Genomic DNA, 23,019 nt, shown 5'->3' with positions numbered 1-23,019 from the left:
TGTTCTGTCATCCCTGAATATGGTTTCTTTCCACGTGGATGTGCTGTTGTGTTTTCTTCTCTTTTGTCCTTCCAGAGCAGATATACACTGTTCTAGGTACCTTTTTGTGAATTTCTTCCTTCTCCAAGTGCCTAGAATGTTTTTAAGGCTGTTGTCAGCAGATATCCATGGACTCTCAGTGAATTATTGATAGCTCCATTCCACTAGCTTTCCTATTTTCTCTCTCAGCAAGGCTTCTACTTTGGCCAGTTAGCACGACTGTCTCCTGAATCAAAGTAGGGTTCTGCATGCTAATGCAGCCTTTTTGGCACAACACAGCTGTGACCAAGAGAAGGAGCACTGTAAGAAGAAGGAAGAAAGACATCTGTGAGAAATTTTGAAGCTTTCAAATTGTTGGGAAGCAATTTTTGCTTTGAAAGCCAATTTGTATAACATGCTTCACTGTGTTCTGTATTTGGGATTCATCCCCATTGCTCTTAAAAACATTTCATACAGTAATATTGGTTGCTTTCCCAAAAGTAGTCTATTTATGAAATTAAATATAATACATGCCCTGGAAATTCATAGTTCACTACAACAACCTTTGCAATCTCTAAAACGTAACGTGTAGTTGTGAAAGTTGGCATCATTGAAACCCCTGACCAATTGGTTGTCACCAAAAGCAGGTGCTTTATACATTTTACCTGAATCTCTTATAATAGGTGTGTTGCTTAATCTTCCTTTTCTGATCTGGCAGTTATTTTCTTTACTCTGCCTGCTCTTGGATGAGACAGCTAGCCATTCTTCCCTTCCCCCTCCCTTTGCTTCATTAATTCCAGTGTCACAAAATCTTGATAGAGTTCCTTACAAAATGATGTTTATCTTGTGGATTTTGAGAGAGGCTCTGTTTTTCTCTTCTTGTTGAGGTTGCTTTAGGATTCTTCATTTATATTGGAGAACAAGGGCAAGTTGGCCATAAGCTAGAATGATCCCAAAAGCTTCTGCAGGTGCACACAAAGACTTGACTTTTTCCTCACCCAGTAGCAACCCATGCTACCCCCAAACCTGAGGTTGGGGAACCATCAGAACAGATTTAGGGGGTGCATGGAGGTGGAAGAGAGGGAGAGGAGGAAAATCCTTGCACTGATACAACCATAGTTTTAGGGCTCCACTGATACGTCTGATGCTTAAGCTTGGTGACTCAATCTCTAGAGTACTTAGCCACAGGAGTACCACATTTTTAAAAGCAGCTAGGAGACAGAGGGTGCCTGTATCAAAATGGTCCCAGGCTATGCCTTGAACTACAAAATAGCATCAGCATCATGGATTGGATTGCTACCCCTCATTATTTCTCCTGGACTCTGCAACCATCTTCTGAGGCCCTTCTTTGTGTGCTTCCTCCACAAGAGGTCCAGAGGGCAGCAAATGAGAATGGACATTTTCTGTGGTGGCTCCCTGCTTTGGGAGTGCTCTCCCCATAGAGGCTCATCTGGTGCCTTCATTGCATATATTTAGGTGCCAGGCAAAAACATCCCACTTCTCCCAGGCCTTTGTCCAATTAAACAATCTATGGCCTTTAAAACTTTATGGGGGGTATTGTTGTTACTATGTTATGCATTTTTGTGGTTTTTATATTGTAAACTGCCCTGTAATCCTTGGATGAAGGGCAGTATTGAAATTTAATTAAAAATATAATAAATAAAATAAAGTCATGTTACTCAGAATACTTTACCTCTGTAGAGCAGGAAGTAAGAGAGCTTCTCTTTGGTCACTGACTACAAACAGTTATTGGCTTTCATATTCAACCAAAATTCATGGGCCCTCAGTTGATAAAGGAAGCTAAGCAGAGACAGTGTGCAGCAAAGATATGGGGCAGTTGTCGATTCATGACTGGTGTAAGAGATAAAGAGGTTTGGGGAAAAATATTCCACTGGCTGCTGCAGAGTATTACAGTGCCCTGAACTATATAACGAGAGAGGATCTGGGAATTGAAAGATATTTTTAAAAATTGGGTTATCTAATTAAATAATTAGACTAGAAACAGCTTCTAATTTTCTGCAGCAATCTTCCTTGTGTAGAGAACATAAGGGGTGATTTGAAAAGCACATTCTGTGTGATAGGAAGACAAGTCACAGTTACATTGAGGACCCTGTTACATGGGCTTATGCAGAAGGTAAGTGCATGCAGATTATGTGCTTGCTGTACATTTGTGCACAATGTACTGTGTGTGGGTGTTGAGTAGGAGGCGTATATGCTGGGTGTTTGGGAGTGTAGTCATTAGAGAGTCTGTGTGCAAAGAGAGAAGCCATTTAGCTCTGGGCTGCTGCATGTGTGATTTAAATGTGACACAGACTTGCAGACATTAAGCTTATTTTGCATGCATAGAAAAAGAATCCGCATCTTGGCATTTTCTCCTTGCTTCTGTGTTTTCATCTTGTCCATGATATTACTGATCTACTTTTTTCTATCTTGCAAAGTAAACTATGAGCATGACAGAGTGGAATAAAGCAGGTAACAGTAAGATTGTGAAGATAGTTTATTTAATCTAAAAAAATTATCCTGTATCTTAAATAAACCAAATTGTCTGCAAAAATTAGAAAATGCAATAAAATCAGCATAAACAGTAAGAATATGATTACTGTGTCTAATACTAGTTAATTTAGCTTTAAATTTAGTCTAAATCAACATTAAAAATAGTGAAAAGATCTATGGAAAAGAGCATTCCTACCTACCCGTCCCCATCCCCGTAAAAGCAGGCAGTCACATACTAACTTCGATAGAGAGACAGTTATATAACCTAGAGGACACTACCATGTGTCTTTAGAGATTCTGGCTCCAAGCTGTTTAGGGCTTTATAAGTTATAAATCAACACTTTAAATTGGGCCTGGAACTGAACAGGCAGCCTGTATAGTTCAAACAAACAAAAAACCTCATGTATCTCTGCTGCCTGTTTCTGTGAAGAGCTTGGGCCTAGGAAATTTAAAGTGGCCTCTAGGTATACCTTCTTCCCTCTTGAGAGAGCATTTTTAATGCTGAAATGAGAATACTGCTTGCATTGTCTCACTTGTTGGGTCTGTACCTAGTCTCCAAGATAGAGTGCAAAGTAAAAAAATGGGATTGCAGCATCCAGTAAATATTTTTCTGGCTGCTTTGTGAGACAAAACCTTATTCTCCAGGGCCTGTAACTTAAGCCAAAGTATTTCCTTTGTTCTTAGTTTTGCTTCATGTCCTTGGGCCAAACAATGACCTGAAATCACATTGATGGTTTAAAAGTTTTAAGTGTGGAAAAACCTGTTTGCTAATCTGAGGAATGAAGCCACCCCATACTGCTAACTGCACTAGATATGTATCATTAATATATATATTTCTGCATATTTTGGTTAGGCAATACTAGATTTCACTTTTTCCCCTTATCTTTGATGATGATGATGTTGAAAGGAAGACATGCATTGTAGAGCAAGTAAAACAATGACAGGTTGAAACAACAATTCTATACTGCAATCCTTTGAGAATATCAAATGACTTCTTGTTTCCCTTGAAAATAGACCCAATGTAAATTCTTTTGTTTGCATCAGAGGCAAGCGATACTGCATGAAAGCATTCAGAGTTTTGTGAAAACCTCCCATGTCTATGTGCAGATGTTCATAGACGTGCATTCCCATAGGGGTGCACAGCACATGTCCTTTCCTTGATACAGTGTTGGATACTTTGGCATTTAAACACTGTTTCCTTAATACTCTATGGAGAATATTCTGTGGTGATTCTATGCAGCCTACATTAGCGGCGGGCTGAAAGAAAATTGACTTTAAAAAGTAATGTTCCCTAGAATTTAGGATGGACTAAAAGGACACCTCACAAAATATTGAAAAAATAAATTCAGATTCCTGTATATGATAGTGGCTGCACGAACTGTAGCTTAGCTAAAAGACTAGACCCAGAAATGAATGGATTGATGTTGTCAATGAAGGTATGTTGTAGAAACAGTTGTAACTGGAAAGTGGCATGTGCTGGCAATAGCATGGATGTCCTTCAGAACGTGTCATGTAATAATAGATTACCATTGAGATATTTTCAAGTTCTTTGATGTTAAGAAATGTTGCCTTGTGGCAGTATGCACCTAGAAGTAGAAGCTTGTTTCACTAAGCTAGAATCCGGCATGAAAAGAATGTAACTGATTGCATAATAATTTCCCCAGTTCAGTGATTTACAGCTGCAATTCTGACCCCACTTATCTAGGAGTAAGCCTTATTGAATTCAGTAGGACTTACTTCTGAGTAGACATAGCTAGAATTGGATCATAAGGCTGCTATCCAGTGCACAATGAAATTCAGAGTAAATCCTTTTAAATTTTGTGTTGCTTATTTATGAACAAACAGGCATATAATTGTGCTGCATGCATAGGAAACAACTCTACATAGTATCTCATACCTATAAAGCATATTGTCTAATATTTTCCCCCATGAACCTATTTGTAAGGATTTTAGCATTGATATCACACAAAATTGCATTTATCTGGAAGCTTACCTTAGTTTATGTTTAAGAGAACAGCAATTGAATATTTAAGTTCAGATATGAAGTTACTGTGATGTGTTGGAGCTTACTGTAATTGTAAGGAATTTTGGAGGTGTAAATTCATTTAGAGTAAGGAATGTACTCAGATAAATTCAAGTTGGAAGTAACATAATGTTGTCACCTATAAATGGAAAACTTTGCAGCTTAGGAGTTACCCTCATATGCAATTTTGTCTACCACAACAGAAATCTGCAGAAATGGTCTACAAAGGATGTAGTCAATTACATTCAGCCTTTAAATCAGGGTGAAGAAACTGTGGCCCTCCAGATGTTGTTGTTTCAGCTCTTTTCACCACCAAACATGGCCAATGGTCAGGAATGAAGGGAGTTGTGTTCCTTTGTTGCAGGTCTACTACAGAGGTGGTGAACTGGATGTGGCTGGTGGGCCATATTTTTTACTATCCTTAGCCCTCACAGGCCACCTGTCAATCCCTTGACTTCACTATTACATCAGGTGATGGGGCACTTTGAAGTCCTACCATACAGGACTGGTTGTAGATGCTCCAAAGATTTTGCAAGCCCCTTTAAGGATTGGCAGGCTGCAGCTGGTGCAGGAAAAAAAAAAGAACAGAGAAACTAACATGGAGAAGAAGTCAGATTATATCATTTCATGTTCCTCAGGCAAGAGGAGTTTCTTCTCTAATGGAGTCATACGTTTTCTTTAGAAGGATATTATCTGCAGCTGAGATATATTTCAGTCTCTTGGTTTATATATTATATAAACACATTATTGACATACATTAAAGTTATATTAATTGAGAATTGTTTCCAGATGGAATAGTTTTATGTAGGATGCTTATTCCAGTAAGACTATGATTCAGGTTGCCATTTTAAAAACATACAACAGTACAGAGTGAGTTTGATTATCATTAGACTTTTAGTAATACCGAATTCTGGACTCAGTCCTACTTCTACTGAAGATAAAGTCATTCTTTTTAGAATTAATTGCCACATTCCTTGAATCATCATCTCTCTTGGATTTGAACTCAGTTTAAGCATTACTACTCTCCATGTGCTTATTTTTCCTTTCTCAGGTGGCTTTGGGAGTTAACAAGCATGTTCTGACTAGTTCTCTGAGAGTTGTTGGCAGCGGTTTGCTGCTAATGTTTGAGCAGGGTGGGTAGGTGTTGCTTTTACCCAGACCACCTCTTGCTGCATTCTTTGTATGTTCTTTAAGAAGGGGGTGGGGAACCAGAGCTCCTGATAGTTTGTTTCCCTTCTTTTTTGAAAAAAGGTTTCCTCACAAGCACAGCTGAGAATTTAGGCAACACCATTGGCAAACAGATCTATTAAGTGCACTTGCTGGGCATGTTTATCTATTTTATTTCTGAAAAATATGCTGAGGGTATTGATAGTATAGCACTCTGTTCAGCTTGTGTAATTTGCAGAGGAGGTTAGTCAAGGCATTATTGGTGGGTGTGCAAGTCTGGGGACGTCTTCTTACAGAAGATGGATTTTAAATTGCTTGTTGCTTAGTGCCATCTGGTGTATTTTCAGTTTAATTTGAACTTGTCAGGAATTAGACAGAAGGATCAGTCATAGACAAGGAAGGCACTCTCGGTTTTTTCAGGAATTAGATAGAACTTCTAAAATACCTTGCCTCGGCCATCACCAATGAGTACAAAATTGTAAGAGGATAATGAAATACTAAAATCACCAGAGCTATACTTCAGTGAGTGACATTTTTCCGTCTCCATTTATGCTTATTCTCAGTTCTGAAGAGGAAGTAAGAAACATAAAGAGGCCTGTGGCTTGAATTTGAGTTTTCAAATTTTCCTTATACAATCCATACAAGTAGGAATCTAAAAGGAATTGAGAGGGGAAGGAAGGGGGCCAAATAACGATTCTCATTCCTTTTACCCACAATAGGTAAATTGTTGGACAAGGGCTCAGATAAAACTTTTTCTGAGCCAAATAGCACCCCCATAGTTCATGTAAAAGGGCTGAAACCACCATCCTGACCTTGAAGTAAGTGTTGAGAGGAGGGCACTGAGCTGTGCCAAAGTAGCATACTGTCTGTGAACCCAACTCTCCTCTCTCAGTTGTGGAGGTGAAAGGAGGGTTCAGCCTCCCTTTGCCTCTGAAGTGACTGTGGGTGGAGGAGATATTTGAGTAGATCTGGAGAATGTGATGCTGCAACTCAAGACTCTTAGGATGTGTGTTAATAGCTTACCTAGTGTCATCTTACCTGGTGGCTCCTAGTGTTAATTAAGTGGGAAACAAGCTATGCTCACTTTCTGCTCCACCAGCACTATTAACCTTTCTCCCCAGGCCCATCACTGATGGAGTGGCAGGCATTTGTTCTCCTCTCCTGCTTTCTTTCTGTAAGTATTCTGCAAGTACCGTATACTGTTGGTAGAGGCTGCCTCCTACCCTGCCATTCTCCTGCCTCTTTATGTCTTCTGGGCATATGTCTTTGGACATACCACTTTAGAAATAGGTATTCCCAGTCCAGGATTTCCCCACAAAGGAAGCTCCAGCAGTAATATATGAGCCAGCCCATATTTTTTCCACTCATATTGTAAAGACACTGACATTTTGTTTTGTAGCTGTTTCAGGCTTCCATTTTCCATTCACATCAGGAAAACAATTACTCCTGATACTTAGCTTCATCCTTCCTCTATGGTCTAATGGCCATGGGCAACCAGAGCAAGAAATTGATTTGAGAAAGCACACCACCTAATTTCACAGTGACATTCCTTCAAAGATGATGCCCAAGATTCTGAAAGAGAAGCTCATTTTTTAGATCAGCTATAGGCTAGAAAGCTGAAGACATTTTCTAAGGATGACATCACATCCTCCAAGGAAGAACAATCTCCAGATTGTGAAGATGCACGTTCTGAGACAGAAAGAGCTCTATTCATAGGCTTTAAAATAGCAGCCTGAAGATTGATGATGTTTTATACATGTTATAATTGCTGGTTTCCGCTTGAATCGGGCATGCTAAGTGCATGCCATCTGGAATACTTGTAGTCAGGCTGATAAAGATTGGAGGTTCAGCCATAAACGTGTCTTATCTGGCAAGCTTGTAATGTGGAGGGCAGGGGGCACAGAATGTACATTCCTTTTGTAAAAAATGAGATCCAGGGGCTTGTTGTTAAATAAATAAACTGTAATCATACATTTCCAGTTTATCGAGACTATGTTAAAAAAAATCTCCAAAACTCCAACAGGTTGTAGAAGTGGACACACTTTTGAAATTATTGTTTTTCATAAGGTACATCCTGACAAAGAAAAGTACAAAAACGATAGTAGAGGACATGTCTTTCATGCAGAAGGTCCCAGTTTCAATCGCTGGTTTCTCCAAGTAGGGCTGGGAAAGACTATTCCCTGGAACCCTGGAAAGCTGCTGCCAATAAGTGTTGATGGTGCTCAGCTAAATGATGGTCTGCTTTGCTTATAATGCAGCTTCCTATGGTCCTCCTATCCAGTTTCACAATGGCTAGCAATTGAGTTTTCTTTGGGTGCAGCTTTCATATATAAATTCAACATATAAACAATAAGTAATAAATTCCAGGTTCAGACATTGCACTAAGCTAACCCCTTCACAGTTTGCTTGCAGCTTGCATGAAGGAAGGAGCGAAGCAGACTCTGGCTGCATTCATCAGCTAGTATACACCTTGTGTACCTTATGGCTTATGGCTTAGCGTTAGCATGTGAAACTGACGGGGGGGGGGCAGCTGGACATCTACCTATCCATTTGGACTCTTAGGTGACTTCTCTATCTCCAGTACTAACCTCATGTAGTTGCTTACTATTCACTTACAGAAATGATCACTGGGTTGAAATTATCCTCCCCCTTTATTTCAGCTACAGTTTTTCTCTGCCCTTCCTTATTACTCGCCCCTTCCTTCATCGGGCTTTGCATAATTAGCATTACAAAACTTCAGAAAACTATTCTAGTCAAACAAATAAAAACAGTGAAAGGACTGCATGGGTGAGGGGTGCTGAATCTTTCCCTTCCTACAACTTCCCAAAGCCACTATTCTCTTTTCCTATCTCACTTTCACAATTAGAGAAGAGTAACTGACTACAGAGTGTTGGGAAGCCAGAGTGTAGCTCTCTCCTGAAAGTATGTTAAAATTAAAGCAACCTTATGTACACCCCTCTTTATATGTGAATGAGGCAGATATGTGAATCATGGCTCCAACATGCCCAGTTTGGCTCAGCTTACAGTGGCTGGATGGCATAACAGTATTAAGGTGGAGTATAGGAAGTTATTTTTAAAACTCCAGGGCAGTTTTGCCAGCACTTTGCAATGAGCAGTTTGAATTATTTTGTGGGTGGTAGGGCTATTTTTCAATTTTCTGAAAAGGGGAGTCCTAATAAATGATTAAGTAAAGGGATATTCATGGACTGGTCTGATCGTATTTACGTGTTATACAACCCTCTTATTGCTGCATCAAAATAATACGGCTGGCCATTTCTAGTTAGCAGGTGGTCCAGCCACCACAGGGTTGACAGAGCTGTCGGTTTGTTATGCCTTAAATATGTCACATTCAGCTTAATGTCTGATCTGTGGGTGGAAATGGCAAATGCATCAGGAGAGCAAATCACTTAAAACCACAGATGTCTCTAGCATGCTGTCACTCTCTAGCTTTGTGTAATTGTTGGCACCACAGTGGAGCAGTGGTTTGGACACTTTGGTTTGGTTTTCTGTGGTCTGTTAGTGGAGTAGTATGCAAAGTACACAAGGGGTCATGCAGGTCTCACTTCTTCCCTTTGGCCCTTATCCAGCTACAAATGTGTGCATCAGCCTTGGCTGCATACATACAGTCTCTGGTCAGATAATTGCTGGTACCATTATTCTGCTGTTTTGGGCGGAGAAATATTATATCCAGCTGCTCCCCTGTGTCACGGCTAAAATGGGCACTGTTTCTTTAATGCGAATAAAGCTGGGTCAGCATGACTAAGCAGTCTGCACCAAGTTGTATATATAAGTGAGAAATGTTAGTTTGGGCTGTGGCTGGTGTTTGGGTTGGTTGGTGCTGGTGTGTATAGTTATTCAGTCGTGTTTTGCACAAGGACTTTTAAGAATAAAACTCTGCAAGGACTTTTCTCGTGGACTCTTTTGTGCCGACAAGGGTCCGAGGACCAGGCTGAGGAGACAAAGGGAGGTCAGAACCCTTTCCTTCTTTTTTTTGCTTTTTTACAAACACTGACACCCTGCTCAGCTCCCTCTCTTGAACAGTTCCTCAGGACTGCCGCACAGTTTGATGCACACAGTCATAGCAACTGAGCAGGGGAAGGAACCACAAGCACAGCAGATACTTGTGAGCACGGTTCCTCAACCACATAGGGATATGCATGCTGAAGCCTTCCTCCACCTACACCTCTAAGCTTACAAACATAATTCTATTTGTATACCACCTTTCTGCAGTTCAAAAAAATACATAACTACAACATAACAAAAATAGTTAGAAACAATAAATAAAACATTAAAAATACACAACCAAACTGAACAATTACCACATAAACCACAATATCTAAAATAAAGATACAAAAAACCAACATCAACAGGTCCCCCCAACAAAATCCCCTAGCCCAAGAGTCTGTTTATCAGTGTCAGTTTCTGTACCTGTAGTGAGTTAAAGCCCCACCCTCTGGGAAAAGGTAGGAAAAGGCCTGCAAGGCAGGGAGCAGGTCTTCCAGGACTCGCAGGCATTTAGCATTAGCATCTGATTCTATTTGTAACTCTCAATTTTTCTCCTATCACTGATTTGTCTCTGCTCCATTTCCTAGTTGGTTTGCATGAAAGAAGTGGCCACACTCTGATAATGTGTTGTGGTAAGCCTCATGCTCACATGTCACACACACCCCTTTCCTCCACCCGCAAGAGATTGACAGCTTCCAGTTATTATTTGGAAACAACCCGTTCCCTACTTCTGTTCTAAACCTCAAACAGAAGCTTTAATTCTCTTCCCTTTATGCACAAAGAAGGAAAGAAGACGAAGGAAAGCCTATGAGACAAAAACTTGCTATGCTGCATTCTGAATGAAACCTATATATTTGTAAAGATAGTGCTTGTTTATATTTGGGGAAAAGTTCACTGTATCAGTCATCCTGTCTATGTTCTATTGGTCCTTACTCATTATCAAAGTCCCTTTTTAAAATAAAAAGTTGAGTTTGCGTGCAGTCATCCATTGCACCCAAAAACTGTCCCAATGGAGGGGAACCCCTACTGGGCCTGGGTGTGTGCATACATTGTGTGCTGAAGCTGTAACAATTTTCAGAGACTTGAGCAAAACAGGAGTCTACTTCATCAAATGTTTGAAGTGATAAGTTGGCAGGTGATGTTGGGAAAGATTGAGGGCACAAGGAGAAGGGGGCAACAGAGGACGAGATGATTGGACAGTGTTCTCGAAGCTACCAGCATGAGTTTGACCAAACTGCGGTAGGCAGTGGAAGACAGGAGTGCCTGGCGTGCTCTGGTCCATGGGGTCACGAAGAGTCGGACACGACTAAACAACCAAACAACAACAACAACACATGGTTGTACAGGAAAAATTCTATAATGAGGTCATTGGGAAATGAAATGTAAAAAGTATAGGCTTTGACCATTTTTATTCCATTACACATGTTAACTTACCAATGGCAGGTTGTTTGCATTATCATCAGCACTGCTTTGTCAATGATCACTGTACTTATTTTACATACCTTTAAGCTTTAACGTAACTGTCATAGCCTTTTTTTGCATTTCATTTCCCTCTGACCTAACTGTTTACATTTTTTTCTATATACGTTCCTGACAGCTTAGGATAAAACCTCATGCATCTGATGAAGTTGACTCTGGTCCATGGAATCTTATGCCATAATAAATGTGTTAAAACCTAAGGTGTCACAAATCACTCTTGTTTATTTTGAAGATGGTGATTGAGTTGAAGGTTTAGCATATTTCTGGCTCTGACTGCTTCTTTCTTCAGAATCTCTAGGTTCTTGACTGAAGGAGGAGAGCCCACCAACTCAAAGGAGTTAGATTATATTGTACAAAGGTGTCATTTATATCCTTCTCCCTCCTCTTCCCTCAATGTATGCTCATCCACCCACACTATAAGCTGTATTTCACACATTCACACATCTTGCTGCCACAATATTCTTTCTCCTCTCATGGATACACAAATACCACCTGATTTTCCTTCCACATGCACCTATTAACAAACTCCCCCTCAGATAATGACCATGTTCTCTTTCACACATACATATACATGTGCACTCTACATCTCTCACTCAACTGCTGCTCATGGCAGACAAATTGCAAGGTGGACATGTTGTTTTATGAGTTTTATATTTTGGTAATTTTAAAACAGAACATATAGTTTGGGAATGGATGTTTGCTATTGTTTTTGTCATTGCTAATCAATAATGAAAATACAGGTGCACCATGATGCTTCTTTTCTCTATGCTCATCCCAGCGGTTATTCCTCCTCTGGTTACTGCGGTGGATACACGACCTGCCTGTCTGTGTCCAGACATTATGATTGTCTGCAAGTGATTTCCACAATGCAGAGTTAATGTTGCCAGCCTTCAGATCACATTTGTAGACACCTTTGTAATGCAGAGTTGGTCTGCCAACAGGTCTGGCGCCTGAAACCAGCTGCTCGTAGAGCACACCCTTCAGGATCCTGCCATCTTCCATTCCATGGGCATGCTACCCCATCACTGCTGCCTCTTCTGGCTGGCTGGGAGCAGGGCACGGAGGGTTCCATGCCCTGTCACCGCATGGCGCTGGAATGCCTGTGCTTCAGTGGTGGGGACGGGGCGAGTGTGGAGGACTTCCTCTGTGCTCCCCCAGCCCCTGCCACTGACGGGTGGGCACTCATATGCCGGGTGGGGGCAGGGCGGTCCACTTTGCCCTCTGGGCCTTGCTTCTGCCCAGCAGGCCAGGGCCAGCTCGTCATCAGGCAAGCAGGCACTTTTGTGTCAGGTGAGGGCACAGAGGGTGGAGAGCACCCTCCATGCTCTTTCCCCATCAAGTGTGTGAGTGCCTGCCCACCAGCTGACGGGTGGGGGCTCGAGTGCCTGGCGGGGCATGGAGTGTGCTCTTCACCCTCTTCACCCTGTCCAGTGCACGGGGCCCATCCATCTGCTGGCAGGCAAAGAAACCTTCTGTGCTCGCCCAGGGGGCTTGCACGCCAGGCACATACGGGGGGGGGAGGGAGGAGGCTCTTGCTTTGCACCCCACTCAGATTCTGTGCCTGGGGCCACAGCCCCAGTGTGGGTGTGGTGGTTAAGAGCGGTAGTCTCGTAATCTGGGGAACTGGGTTCGCGTCTCCGCTCCTCCACATGCAGCTGCTGGGTGACCTTGGGCTAGTCACACTTCTCTGAAGTCTCTCAGCCCCACTCACCTCACAGAGTGTTTGTTGTGGGGGAGGAAGGGAAAGGAGAATGTTAGCCGCTTTGAGACTCCTTTGGGTAGTGATAAAGCAGGATATCAAATCCAAACTCCTCCTCCTCCTCCTCCTCCTCTTCTTCTTCTTCTTCTTCTTCTTCTCCTCCTCCTCCTCCTCCTCCTCCTCCTCCTCCCACTACACCACTGAGTCAGACCACTGGTTCATCATTTCTGGTATTGGTTTCTCCAGGGTGTAAGGCAGACATCTTCATTCAACTTGAGCTCTTTTGATTTGAGATGCTGAGAACTCAACCTGAGACCATTCTAATGGAGAAAAGCACTCACAACATTGAGCTGCGTGAAATAGTGCACTAATTCTAGGACATATGAAAACTTGGGAATAGGAGTTGCAGCTGCACTGTGTTTGTTGGGATTGTGATGGGGCAAGGTGACAGCAAGGTCAGTGGACCTCTGAATTAATAGCAGTGCTATTCCACAGGTGAACACACACCTGCTAGATGCTGTCACCACAAACCCACAGCTCACCCATCTTGCTGCAGCCTCTCTTTGCTCCATCCTTGTCCTAGCAAGGGCACTTCTGCTCTTCCTTCCTTTCATGAGCTGCTGTTGGCTGCTTTGAACTCACAGCGTAGCACTGTATCTCGCTTCCTTAGGAATGAGTAGCTTTGGGCTGGTGTGCTAACCTAAGGGCTGCATATGGTGTCTCTTATATCTAATGGGATATGCATAAGCCAATTTCTGTATCTTCCTGTTGTGCTCAGCTTCTGTATGTATTGTGCTTCTGCAGCGAATGCCAGATCTAGTAGCATTGTGGATTTAACTAAATCTCCCTAGTTTTATCTGAAATCTTGTGACTTTATCTGAAATCTTGTGGCCTCGTTCTTGTTTTTTCTTTTTCAGCCTTTTGCTCCTACAGTTCTGTCTCTGATGTAATCTGTTGTAGGGAAAGAGGATTTCTGATATTTAGGAAGGATTTAGAGTGTTCCAAAGTCATTACAGTGCACTCAATTGCTCTGATTTGTCTAGTGAAAGAGGTGCTGCTTCTCTGCTGCTGCACTTGCTATCTGAGAGCATTGTCTGTCCCTTGGTGTTTCTCTCATGAGTGACAGCATTGTGTGCTCTCATTCTCAGTCCTTCCTCCCATAATTCATAAGTCTCCTGAGAGCAGGAAATGAGGTCACTTCCTTCTAGAGTGAGATCAAAATATAGAAAGTAGGGGGAGTCCTGATTCACACATGCTTTGCTTGAAGCAGCTTCAGTGGAATAAATGAAGGTTGTGTCTTGGAGGGAGGGACCTGCTGTGATGGAGGTAGTGTTGATGCTGCTCTTGCTGCTTCTGGTGATGCGGATGACTGGCTTTGTTGGCAGACAGTCACCAAGCTGTTTTTCCCCTCCTGCTTGGGATTTTCAGTGGTGCCAGGGCGAGTATGCTGATTCCTCCTTCACTCATGAAGACTCCGTCCATGGACACGGACTATCCCAAGAAAGCTTCTTGGGACAGAAGAATGTGCTTCTACTGGACTACATGCTATGTAAGCATATTTTATTCACACACACTCCTGTTTCTGTTTGAGCCTGGGAACCCAGCTTGTTTAACAGTGCACTTGAGACATTTTAAATGCATTTCTGTGCAAATAAATGCCTTCCCATGACTTCATAAATACACGCTCTAATCCAGGTGTAAAGTCGTTTTCAAACACTTGGTAATCCTTTACTGTTTTACGTAGTCAGGACATGTACTCATCATCACAGCAAATTAGTTAATTTATAAAATTTGACTGCACTATTATACATAATAGGGGAAGATAAAGTGTGGTAACATATTATTTCCCATCCTTTTAATGCATGCATGTGGAAGAATTGGGATTCTAATGTGTGTTAGTGATCATGAGTACAAGAGTTATATTGATTCCAGGCTACTTAATTAATCTAGAGTAACATGATATGATACCTTCTATGTGCTGCCTTATTTCTGCTTTCTTCCAGGACTCATAATTGCAGGTCCAGTGAATTTTGAGTGCATCTATCAATTCCTGATTTTTTAACTGCTCAAATAAAAAAACATGAATGATCTGCCTCTTAACTTTCAGGATAACATACTTTTTTCATTTAGCTCTTATGCTGCCTATGTACCATATGCTTTTTCATTCTCAGCTGCTACTGTTCTTACTCTTGACTTCCACACTACCTTCAATAGTTTGGAGAAAAACAGGTTCAGATGCCTGTCATATAAATAGTAGGCTTGCTAAGGTAAAATAGGTAGCCTATTCAAAGTTACTTGGTTTTAAACATGAATCATTCTTTGTTCATATTTTCTGTGAGATTTCAGTGCTGGAAAAGTTTCATGATTGCAAAATATAATACAGGAGGTAGAGTCCAGCTAATTGCTCTAGAGGGAGTAATATTTTACAAAGATATACAAGGAGTGTTGGAAGTGAACAATGATCCTCAGGAAAATGTGATGGAAGGGAAGGCTAGTAATGCTTGCCAATTTTTTTTGGTGGGAAGAGGTATTGCTGTGTAAAGAGAGAATGAAAGATATCACCAGGGATTTTTGCTAGAGCAACTTGGTACCAATTCTTCATAATGGTACCAGTTCTTCATAATGGCACCAATTCTTCATAATGTCAGCAACTTGATGGGTTAGGTGAATGAATCTCAAATTAAGAAATCAGCCCCTGCTACTCAGTGAATGCAGATCTGCCCTTTACAATTAAATTCATAAAAATGGGAGGACATACATATTTTCTCAGAGGGGACAGAAGAGGGACAAGACAAAAAAGATAGCTTCCTTCCTTTTCCCTTCTCTCTAGAATTCTTCTCTGTCATCTATACTTCCTTGCCCAATCCAATGAAGGAGAGCCACTCTCAGATACTTGGATGTGTATCTAATTGTACATCCTTATGGGGAATATATATTCCAACGGTGCAGTACAGATAGACTGCATCTACACTCAGGTGTACATTTGCATGTTCATCTCATTTATCCTCCTGTTTTAAGCTGAAAGAGAAGATTCTTCCTTTCATTTCAAAGGATACTGTTTGGTGGCAGGGGTAGCTGTGCTTGGATGTTCAGCTCAAGGTACAATATTTTCTCTGGGAGGGCCCTCAGATTTAAGAAACAAAGTGACACTTAATTAACCTGGAAGGTGTCAGGCACACTTTCCAACAACATTTTTGAGAATTCTCTGAAACCACTTCACCAAAGTTCCTATGGTTTGAATCTTGGAAGTTCTGCTTAGATCATTTGAATGTGAACCTTGTGTAAAACAACAACATTATATGATAATTGTAGATAGACGTAGAAAGTATATTGGTGCTTACCACAAGAGTGCTTTGAGAAGCAAATCCTGACTGTGATGCATATAGTAGAAATGAGATTATTTAGGTGTTGCCCATTTTGTTAATTGCTTAAGAGAACAATTAAAAAAGATCAAGTCTGAGGTGCATTGATAGCAGCAATGAGTGTGCTCTCTCTCTCTCTCTCTCTCTAGCAATACTCCTGGGACAGCGACAGAATCAAGATGCCGGAGGATACGGAAATAGAGTAGCTCAAAATTATAAAAAATGTTGGGCCTGATTGAGACTTATTATAGATCATGTTCAGGTCCTTCTTAAACTATATTATTAGTGCTTGGTGAAGTCATCAGGGTGGATTATAAATTGAGATGTAGCCAGGCAGGACTGAGGAGAACTAAGATGCTGTGGACATCAGGAAGATATCCCCCCCTCCTTGTACCTACTCTTGCCAAATTATTCTGCGAAGAACAGAGGAAGTACTACTGGTGTGAATCAGGAAGCTAAGCTATTTATTCCTGAATAGAAATGGAGCCACTTTCAGCTGTCAAATCCGTTGCAAACTTTTCAGCTGAGAAAGGCTCTCTGGTTTATGTGGAAGGCTTGAGTTCCTACTGCTAGATTTAGTAGGCAGACCCTTCAAGGTACCTCAACTATCCTTCAAAGCAGCAAAACCTCTCCTAGGCCTGATAGTCTCTTGGAACCTGTTCAGACATTGAAGAGGACATTGTGGACAAGTGATGTTCATTTTCAGAAAGAAACTCAATACCAGTACAACCAACCTGGATATTTAGAACAGGGTAGTGACTCCACCCATGAAGCAGTACAAAAATCACCAGTTTTTCAAGGACACATTCTGCGGGGAAAGGCCATATAGACAAGTGCTGTATGCTTTGACTTATGGAGTTGAGAATTACCGTATTTTTCGCTCCATAGGGCGCACCGGACCATAGGGCGCACCTAGTTTTTAGGGGGGGAAATTAAGGGGGAAAATTATTTTCCCCCCCCCAGCCGCGGGACTGAGGACGGGGGAAGCCCGAGCTTCCCCCGACCCCAGCCCCCAGAACAGGTCCAGGAGCGGTGGCAAGATTACGTGCAACTTTGCTGCTGCTCCCAGAGCTTGTGGGGCTTGTGGATAGCTACCAGTCCCCAGAGCCCGAAGGCTTGTGGATAGCTACCTGAAGCCCGGAGAGCGCAGCGCTGTGCTCCCCGGGCTGCAGGCTGCTATCCGCAATCCTTCGGAGCCTGGCGGGAACTCACGCCGTGCTCAGAAGGCTTGCGGATAGCTGCCTGAAGCCTGGAGAGTGAGAGGGGTTGGTGCACACCGACCCCTCTCGCTCTCCAGGCTTCAGCGAAAGCCTGCATTCGCTCCATAGGACGCACACACATTTCCCCTTCATTTTTGGAGGGGAAAAAGTGCGTCCTATAGAGTGAAAAATACAGTATATTGTAGGGATTAATTTGAAATTCATCACCAGAGTTTGTGAGTAGGAAAGACTCTATGCATAGGCCCCAACTGCAATGTTGCCATTAACAAGCTTCTGAGAAAAGGAAGCACTAGAGAAGCATCTGGCCATTAAATATCCAGAAATATTCAGGGGGACTTGCCAAAGGATGATCTGGGCTGGCTTCAGCACGTGCCTTCGGCATGTATGCCTGTGGCAGCTGTGCTTGGAAGCAAGCAAGGGCTGACTGAAAACCACAGCTGCCACTTGCTGCAAGGGCACTGAGAATAGGCTCTTTAGACATTGAATTTGAATGGAGCTGCTATGCAAGCTGGGTTTGGGCGACTCACAGAGCAATCTGTTGTATCAGTTCTAGTGTTTCACAAAGGGGTATAGGGAGATCTCTTCATAAGCTGTGGGGAGCGGGGGGTGAAGTATAAAAAAAATTCTGTTTGTGGTGTTCAGGCTAGAGGAAGTTTTTGAACAGTTGCTTGGGTGAGCAGAGTGCTGGGTGAAGAGAATTATTGTACAGCTGCTGTCCATAGAAAAATGAATCATTCCTTATGGCCAGATGAGTTAGCAGAATTACTGTTTCTGGGTGGATAAATTATGGACCTTACAGTCTGATATTCTGATATTCAGATTTAGACTAGGAACGCTCTTGAATTTTGTCTAGTATCCCAGTGTGACACTGGTATCTGAGATGACTGATGCCAGTGGTAAAATGAATTATATAACTCAGAAGCTCTTTGAATATCCAGCCCAAGGTGCTTGCAGCCAAAATATTACTTGTAGGATTCCCTCCAGCTGTGAATGCATTCCCATTTCTATTCTAGGAGAAGTCTGTTATTATGGCCACAAAAGTATGACATGAATCTGTGAAGATCTCCTCCCCTGCTATTCATTAGCGGGATCTTCTGCTGAATCTAAAGTCTTCTATAAACAGAAGGAGCTCTTCCACTTGTAGAAGGCTTAGTATCCAAGCCAATGGATTCAAAAGTCTCAGTGTCTAATTGCAGTCATAAAAATAGCTGATAGCAAGATTTTAGATTATGTGCATCATGCTTTGGTTCATAATGCTAAAACTGATACACTTTATAACTGATGTGGCTAACCTTCCTGTTGCAAATCCCATAACCTGACTAACACCTTGCAGACATATGGGTAGGAATTTCTGCTTTAATAACATCATGGGCATACTGTATATGCTGGTCTTGGAGAACCAATATCAAAAGCCTTCCTGTTGTCCTGTGGGTTTTTTGGTTGTGATTCAACATCCATTTCCATGCACAATCCTGTGAAGATATGACAGAGATGTCTGTGCACCTTGTTTATCACACCTTGAAAAGGTTAACATTTGACAAGTACCATACATATTTACTCTGAAGTGAGTCCTACCTCATTCAGTGGAGCTGACTTTCATGCAGGGATACATACATTTGTATGCTTAGACTTCACTGTCAAAACTGGAAAAACTTGAATGTTTGTCATGTATGACAAACTTCAGCTTCCTGATTGAGTGGACCTCTTTCTTCAGAAGAATCATTCTGTAGAAAAATTGCCACCCACCCATTCAGGAAGCTCCACTTCATTGGTTTTGACAGGCTGTGTTACAGGCTGGAATTTGGGTCACAAGCACCATGTTGTAGCAGCTGACTCTCCAGAGGACCTACTGGACCAAAATGAACAAATTAATAGGTGCCAATATGGATACGAATTCCAGAATTTTTTAAAAGTAGGTTAGCAGACTGGTCGAGCATTCTTGCCAGGGAAACAGTTTGGGAATGCCAACCTAGCATCCATACTTCTTTGCAAGTGCAAATGCAATTTAGAGTCTGAATACCTTATGATAGTTCATAGGACTGGCTTTAGATTATGTCCCCAAACCCAAAATTTCAGTGCTTTTATCCTACGTGTAATATGGAATAAAGTTGCTAAGCTACCTGTTAGAGCTTCCACAGGCATCTAGAAAAGATCAGTAACCAATACAGAGCTCTGTAATAAGATTCCCACTAATCTTGTGAATTGGAATCCAGTGAGCATGGGCTTTACTCCACTTTCAGCTAATGCTCACCTCCCTTCATCTATAGCTGTGTTTCTTTTGATCCTCCTAATGCCTCTTTTAAACATTCAGGTGTTGCATCATCTGTAGCTCTGAATAGCAGTATCAAGAAAGTTTAGGAATCTGCATGCCCTTAGGGATAAACTCCAGAAGAATACTCTTTTATCAGAATAACGACAACAAGCCCATGAGCATCTTTAAAAGTAACACATTTATTGTGGCATGACCGCCTCATCTTCATCATGTTCAAGGAAATGGCACAATATTATTTTTGCTGGGCATGATCAAACATTCAAACCATCAAAGCATGAATAAGGAAATCATCCTGACAATTACTGCAGAATCTACCTAACCTTCAGTTTTAAAAGAGCAAGTGTTTAGCTTTTAGTAGTTATATGAACATTTATAAGGGGGTTGGGAAGGGGAGACTCTCTGGCTTCTAAAGATTGCTAAATAGCCCCCGTTTTCTGGTCCTGGAGTGATGAAAGTAACAAGACTAGGTTGCAAGTGATTTTTACCTAACCCATTTCATTTACTGTACAACATGGTGAATGTTTAGCCCCCCTCTCCTTTACTAAAGGCAGCATGAATGCACATGTGACTATGTGGCTAGGCACCCCTCCTTTCATATAATAATGTAATTTTTAAAGGATTGAAGAATCCTGCACAAAATCCTCCTGTGGGTGGCATACATGTGGGTCACTCACCACGGCCTCTCCAGTGGGTACTGAAGACAGCCATACCAAATATACCTATGTCAGTAGCACTGGGTCATGCACCTAGAGGCTACTTTCAGCTTTTGGAGGGCCCAGTTTGAATCTAAAAAAAAAAAAAAATAAATCTGGACGGCCACATTAATCAGAGACCATGGCAGTTCACAAAAATGAATTTGGCTTGCCTTATGGCCATGGGTTGAGAAAGAGACTTGGGTAGCCAATATGGTGTAGGAGATAGAATGTCCAACTGGAAAGGGGAGCCCTGGGTTGAAATTAAACTTTAAAACTGGATCACTACCTAACCTATCACTCAGAGTGGCAGGGTACAAATGTGAGAATTGTGTGGGGAAATTGTCTGAGATATCATTACAACTATTCTGTTCTTGGAACAAGTGAGCAGCCATGTTTTTGTGATGGCTGGAAAAACCTTGCTTAATTGCTATTTGTTCTTCTGTTTCAGAAGGTGAGCATTGTGCCTGGTGATCCTCCCCTGACCCATTAGCCATGCCAGGGATTGTGGTATTCCGTCGTCGCTGGTCTGTAGGCAGTGATGACCTTGTTTTGCCAGCCATCTTTCTCTTTCTCCTTCATACCACTTGGTAAGTGAAAACATACACCTGAGCAGAAAGCTTCCATGACTCTACTAATGAGCAGAGTTTTTTGTTCTGTTTTGCTACTCTTTTTTCCAGTTATTGGTAGCATCCTGCTCCCTTATAAAAAGTGTCATTCAAAACACTGCCTTTTTAAAAAATCATTTCATAAAATGTATATGCAGCCTGTTTGTAGAAAAATCCTCAAAGCCGTTTTCAAAAAAGATAAAGCAATAAAATCATCACTAATCATTTATAACCATTGTTTAAAGCATAAAGTTGTAACCACAACAAAGCAATTTAAAACTCATACAAACTTTCTAAACGTCTGATGTTAAAGCTCAGAATGTTGTCAGGCACTGAAAAGAATACAGTAAAGGTATCAATTGGTGGGATTTCCCAAGTGTTGACTCATAACATCAGTCTTTTTTAGACTAATGCCATAATTCACATCATTAGAAAGGTAAGTTAATGCAGAATTTAATGCAACACACTGTTGAATTATCTTGATAAAACCATGGTAAAGTGTATTTCATACCTTCTCACCATTTCTGTTAATACGTAGTATGGAAAACTTTTGTCACAATTAAAGCCCTACAATGGCATCCCATGGAATTATTATTATTATTATTATTATTATTATTATTATTATTATTATTATTATTATTATTATTTTAGAGTTTATCTACTGCCCTATACCCAGAGTTCTCAGGGCAGTTCACAGAATAAAATCAAGATATAAAACCACAAAATACATAATAGAAATAAAAACAGCAACCCAATAGCCCCCCCCAAAAAACCCATTTTAAAAGCACATAGGATGTAAATCAGAGCAACCAAAGTCCTAGTTAAAAAGGAACGTTTTTGTCTGGTGCCTAAAGGTGTATAATGAAGGTGCTAGGCAAACTTCCCTGGGGAGAGCATTCCACAGACAGGGAGCCACCTCAGAGAAGTCCCGTTCTCATGTTGCTACCCTCTGGACCTCTCGAGGAGGAGGCACATGAAGAAGGGCCTCAGAAGATGATCTCAGGGTCCAAGTAGGTTCACATGGAAAGAGGCAGTCCTTGAGGTATTGCAGTCCTGGAATGAACCAAGGATGTTAGTTTGTCAGGTGTTATAATGTAAAACCAATATTGTATGATTGCTTCTTATCAGTTGTTCCTTGGTTGCTTCTGACTAACAAGTTTCTTTATGGATAACTCAGCAGTGGTGTACTGGGGAATCTACATGTTGCCACACATCTTCCCAGAGGGCAAGCAAAGTGATGAAAGTTGTGACAGCTTATTGTTTTACCCTTTGTCATGTGGGCACACTCATGTATCATGTATAATAAAATCATTAAGTAGGCAAGAATAGTAATACCATATTGACATTATAATCTCAATGTAGAGTTTACAGCACCGTGTGCCTGCCACATTTTCTTCTGCCCTCTAGTGACTACTGAAAGCATGTCCACGCCTTTACTATTCTCATTTTAAGACCTCCTGATGACAGTGGAGAAGTAGACAGATCTGTCAAAAGGAATTTTCTTTCTCTCAGTTATAGAGGGACACAGAATGTGTTCTGGGATGCCATCCAGAAATCTGCATGTGGGCGGAAAAAAATCCCCACTAGCTAAGCAGCAGCATTTTACTATCAAAGTAATCCCTAAACATATACCACAAATAAATGGATGACATTAGTGGAACATTTGAAATTGGCTAAGTGTGATATTTGCCTGTAATCACAGAAACCCAGACCCAGGTGTATACTGAATATAATACCACTGATAGCATTCCTTTAGTGGCTGACTCTGGAAACTCTTGCCAAATTTATTTCATTCAAAGTAACAAGATAATTACATTGTGAATAAAATGTTAAAAGGGCTCTGATGCCTTTAGAGAGGATAACTGTTTTATTATGGGATGAGCTTTGATAGGCAAAAGCTCGTTTTATTAGATGTATGCAGTTGTGAATATGTTCAAAGCTAACTACCGTATTTTTCGCTCTATAAGAAGCACCAGACCAC

At 41.4% G+C, this 23,019-nt stretch overlaps 1 protein-coding gene across 12 annotated transcripts in view; it reads left to right on the top strand.

The window, feature by feature from the left end:
• The window catches only part of DAGLA (diacylglycerol lipase alpha), a 96,154-nt gene that overhangs the window by 35,913 nt on the left and 37,222 nt on the right, over positions 1 to 23,019 (top strand). For 8 of the 12 annotated variants that reach the window (XR_014009773.1, XM_081200535.1, XM_081200531.1 and 5 more), the window contains 2 exons: positions 14,313 to 14,433; positions 20,882 to 21,020. Coding sequence is in view for 11 of the 12 variants with exons in the window: in XM_081200535.1 (XP_081056661.1) it covers positions 20,926 to 21,020 (95 nt within the window). In the remaining variant the exon portion in view is untranslated. Of the gene's footprint in view, positions 1 to 1,982; positions 2,153 to 14,312; positions 14,434 to 20,881; positions 21,021 to 23,019 lie in introns of those variants that run through there. The other 4 variants (XM_081200529.1, XM_081200528.1, XM_081200537.1 and 1 more) reach the window with 2 other exon arrangements.

Source organism: Podarcis bocagei (genome assembly GCF_964188305.1).
Source record: "Podarcis bocagei genome assembly, chromosome: 1".
Lineage (NCBI taxonomy): Eukaryota > Metazoa > Chordata > Lepidosauria > Squamata > Lacertidae > Podarcis > Podarcis bocagei.
This window is presented reverse-complemented; position numbering and strand designations above follow the sequence as displayed.